Source organism: Myotis brandtii, unplaced genomic scaffold (genome assembly GCF_000412655.1).
Source record: "Myotis brandtii unplaced genomic scaffold, ASM41265v1 scaffold207, whole genome shotgun sequence".
Classification (NCBI taxonomy): Eukaryota; Metazoa; Chordata; class Mammalia; order Chiroptera; family Vespertilionidae; genus Myotis; species Myotis brandtii.
This window is the reverse complement of record NW_005357736.1, coordinates 194,794-197,481: the sequence shown is the minus strand read 5'-3', so window position 1 is coordinate 197,481 and position 2,688 is coordinate 194,794. Positions and strand designations below refer to the sequence as shown.

Here is a 2,688-nt window from a genome sequence, read left to right as displayed (position 1 = left end):
GGGAGGGCCAGCCTCACGGCCCCGCACGCGCTGGTGGCATCTGGAGGCGGCGGGGAGGTGCCTGGGAAGGAAGGCGGGTTGTGGGGACTCAGCTGGAGGCTGGGCTGCTTTGGGAGTGGGTGCTGTCTGAGCAGAGGCCTGAAGAATGGCGGGAGGGGGCGCCTGAGCAGAGGGCTGGGCAGCGTCATGTGTGGTGTAGGCTTGTCCTGCCGCCATTGGGGCCAGCGCAGAGGCCGGCAGACCAGGGAGGGCTGTCCCGGTGCCGCTGGGAGGTGGCGGGAGCCAGGGCGAGAAGCAGATGGACCGCCATGGTGGTGCAGATGGAGACTGATGGAGGCCTGGGCGGGGCAGGGACGGGTGAGGGTAAGGGACGCCTCCCAGCTGTGGTCTTCTCAGCGGGGTGCACGGAAGGCTGACAGGAGAGCCTGTTGATGGCTTCGGGCCCGGGAACCTGGGGACCAAGCGCAGTGGGAGCTGCTGGCGGGCCAGACCCGGCTGAGTCCAGTGGAACCTGAGCTCAGGGAGGAAGGGAAGGCAGCTGCTGGAGGCTGCGCGCTATCGGGGAGGCTGCCCGCCCGGTGCTGAGGCGCTGACAGCAGGACCTCCTCTTGGAGGGGGACCCAGCAGGCCCCGTGGGCCTGGGTTTGTAACGTACCAGGAAGTGCTCCAGCCCGGGGACCCCAGAGCTAGTCACGCACTGCAGCACCGCCTCTGTGTGCTTGTCACTTGCCACCCTCCCAGGGCAGCACCAGGGCCTGTGTGAGGGGAAGGCGAGGGGCACAAGGCAGGGCAGGTGGCTTGTGCCCTGGAGCCCGTCTTGTCCTCGGTGCAGGTGAGAAGGCACCACAAGGACCGATTTTAGGCTCAGCTTTCCTTTGGTGCTGTGCGCCGTGCGGTGCCATCCTGAGGTGCCCACCCTGCCCGAGGCAGAGCCCGTCCACGGGGATCTCCCCTCGCCCTGTCCCATGTCACGTTTTGCTGTCTCCCCGGCCCTGTGCCTGCGCCCTGGAGCCCGTCTTGTCCTCGGTGCAGGTGAGAAGGCACCACAAGGACCGATTTTAGGCTCAGCTTTCCTTTGGTGCTGTGCGCCGTGCGGTGCCATCCTGAGGTGCCCACCCTGCCCGAGGCAGAGCCCGTCCACGGGGATCTCCCCTCGCCCTGTCCCATGTCACGTTTTGCTGTCTCCCCGGCCCTGTGCCTGCGCCTGGCGGCCGGTGACACGCTGTCCGGCCCTGTGCTCGCGCCTGGCGGCCGGTGACACGCTGTCTCGCAGGAGTGGAGCACCGGCAGCTGCTGGACCTCGCCCAGAAGCACTTCAGTGGCATCTCTGGGACGTACGCCGAGGACGCTGTGCCCACGCTCGCTCCGTGCCGCTTCACTGGCAGCCAGGTAGGCTGCCTGGTGGGCAGGGCCGTGCTCTCGCCCGGGCCCCTGGGAGGAGGGACCCTCATGCACACGGAGATGCTTCAGCAGGAGGGAAGGGCCTGGGGCTGCCTCACAAGCACATGCTCACACTTGCGCCCCCCTCAGCCCCTTGGCACCCTTGGTCGCCTGGGCCGTCGGGCGTCCCTCAGTCTTGCCGTGCCCGTTTCAGATTTCCCACCGTGACGATGCCCTGCCTTTGGCCCATGTGGCCATTGCCGTGGAGGGGCCTGGCTGGGCCAACCCGGACAACGTGGCCCTCCAAGTGGCCAACGCCATGATTGGCCACTATGACTGCACGTACGGCGGCGGCATGGTGAGTGCCGGTGGGCGTGGGGCCTGGTCTCAGAGAAGAGGGTCTGGGACGGGCTGCACGGCCCTGTGGGGGCAGGTGTGACTGCAGTCGGGCTGCTGCTGACCGCCTTGGCCTGCAGCACCTGTCCAGCCCGCTGGCTTCTGTCGCCGTGGCCAACAAGCTGTGCCAGAGCTTCCAGACCTTCAACATCTGCTACGCGGAGACGGGCCTGCTGGGCGCGCACTTTGTCTGCGACCGCATGAGCATCGACGACATGGTGTTCTTCCTGCAAGGCCAGTGGTGAGCGCGGTGCTGGGTGGGGGCCTGGGAGCAGGAGGGGGGCCGAGACAGCACCTCTCAGTGACCCCCGCCGCCCGTTAGGATGCGCCTGTGCACCAGCGCCACGGAGAGCGACGTGCGCCGGGGCAGGAACCAGCTCAGGAACGCCCTCGTGTCCCACCTGGACGGTGAGCCCTGTGCCCGCGGGGGGCGGCTTCCTGGCGGGGACAGCCCCAGGGGACCCCATTCCTACCCGAGACTGGAGGGAAACTAGGTCGCACCATAGCCCACAGCAGCCGGGGCTCCAGATACAGGGGGGCGGGCCAGGGGCGGCCATTAGCACAGCGACAGGCGGTTGTAGAGTGAGGTGGCAAGCTGGGTCAGACAAGGGTTCAGGGGTCAGCCAGCAGCTGGAGTCCAGCAGCTGGAGTGGGCGTGTGCCTGGTCCCGGATGGACGGGGTGGACCTGGAGCCTCCCCCTCCCCCTCCCCCTCGCAGGCACCACTCCTGTGTGTGAGGACATCGGACGCAGCCTCCTCACCTACGGCCGCCGCATCCCCCTGGCCGAGTGGGAAAGCAGGATCGCGGTACGGGCGGGGGCGGGTCTGGAGGGTGGACCTGGCTGACTCTCTACGGGCAGCGAGGCCTGACGTGCAGCCCCTGGGTCTGGGCAGAGGCACCGTCCCCGCAGG

At 68.3% G+C, this 2,688-nt stretch overlaps 1 protein-coding gene across 1 annotated transcript in view; it reads left to right on the top strand.

Moving 5' to 3' along the window:
* Window positions 1-2,688, top strand: part of LOC102238662 (cytochrome b-c1 complex subunit 1, mitochondrial) — a gene marked incomplete at its 5' end in the record, with an annotated part of 19,257 nt that overhangs the window by 14,521 nt on the left and 2,048 nt on the right. Inside the window, 5 exons of the mRNA XM_005865344.2 lie at window positions 1,274-1,389; window positions 1,595-1,738; window positions 1,857-2,017; window positions 2,099-2,184; window positions 2,495-2,583. Of these exons, the coding sequence (XP_005865406.2) occupies window positions 1,274-1,389; window positions 1,595-1,738; window positions 1,857-2,017; window positions 2,099-2,184; window positions 2,495-2,583 (596 nt within the window). The remainder of the gene's footprint in view (window positions 1-1,273; window positions 1,390-1,594; window positions 1,739-1,856; window positions 2,018-2,098; window positions 2,185-2,494; window positions 2,584-2,688) is intronic.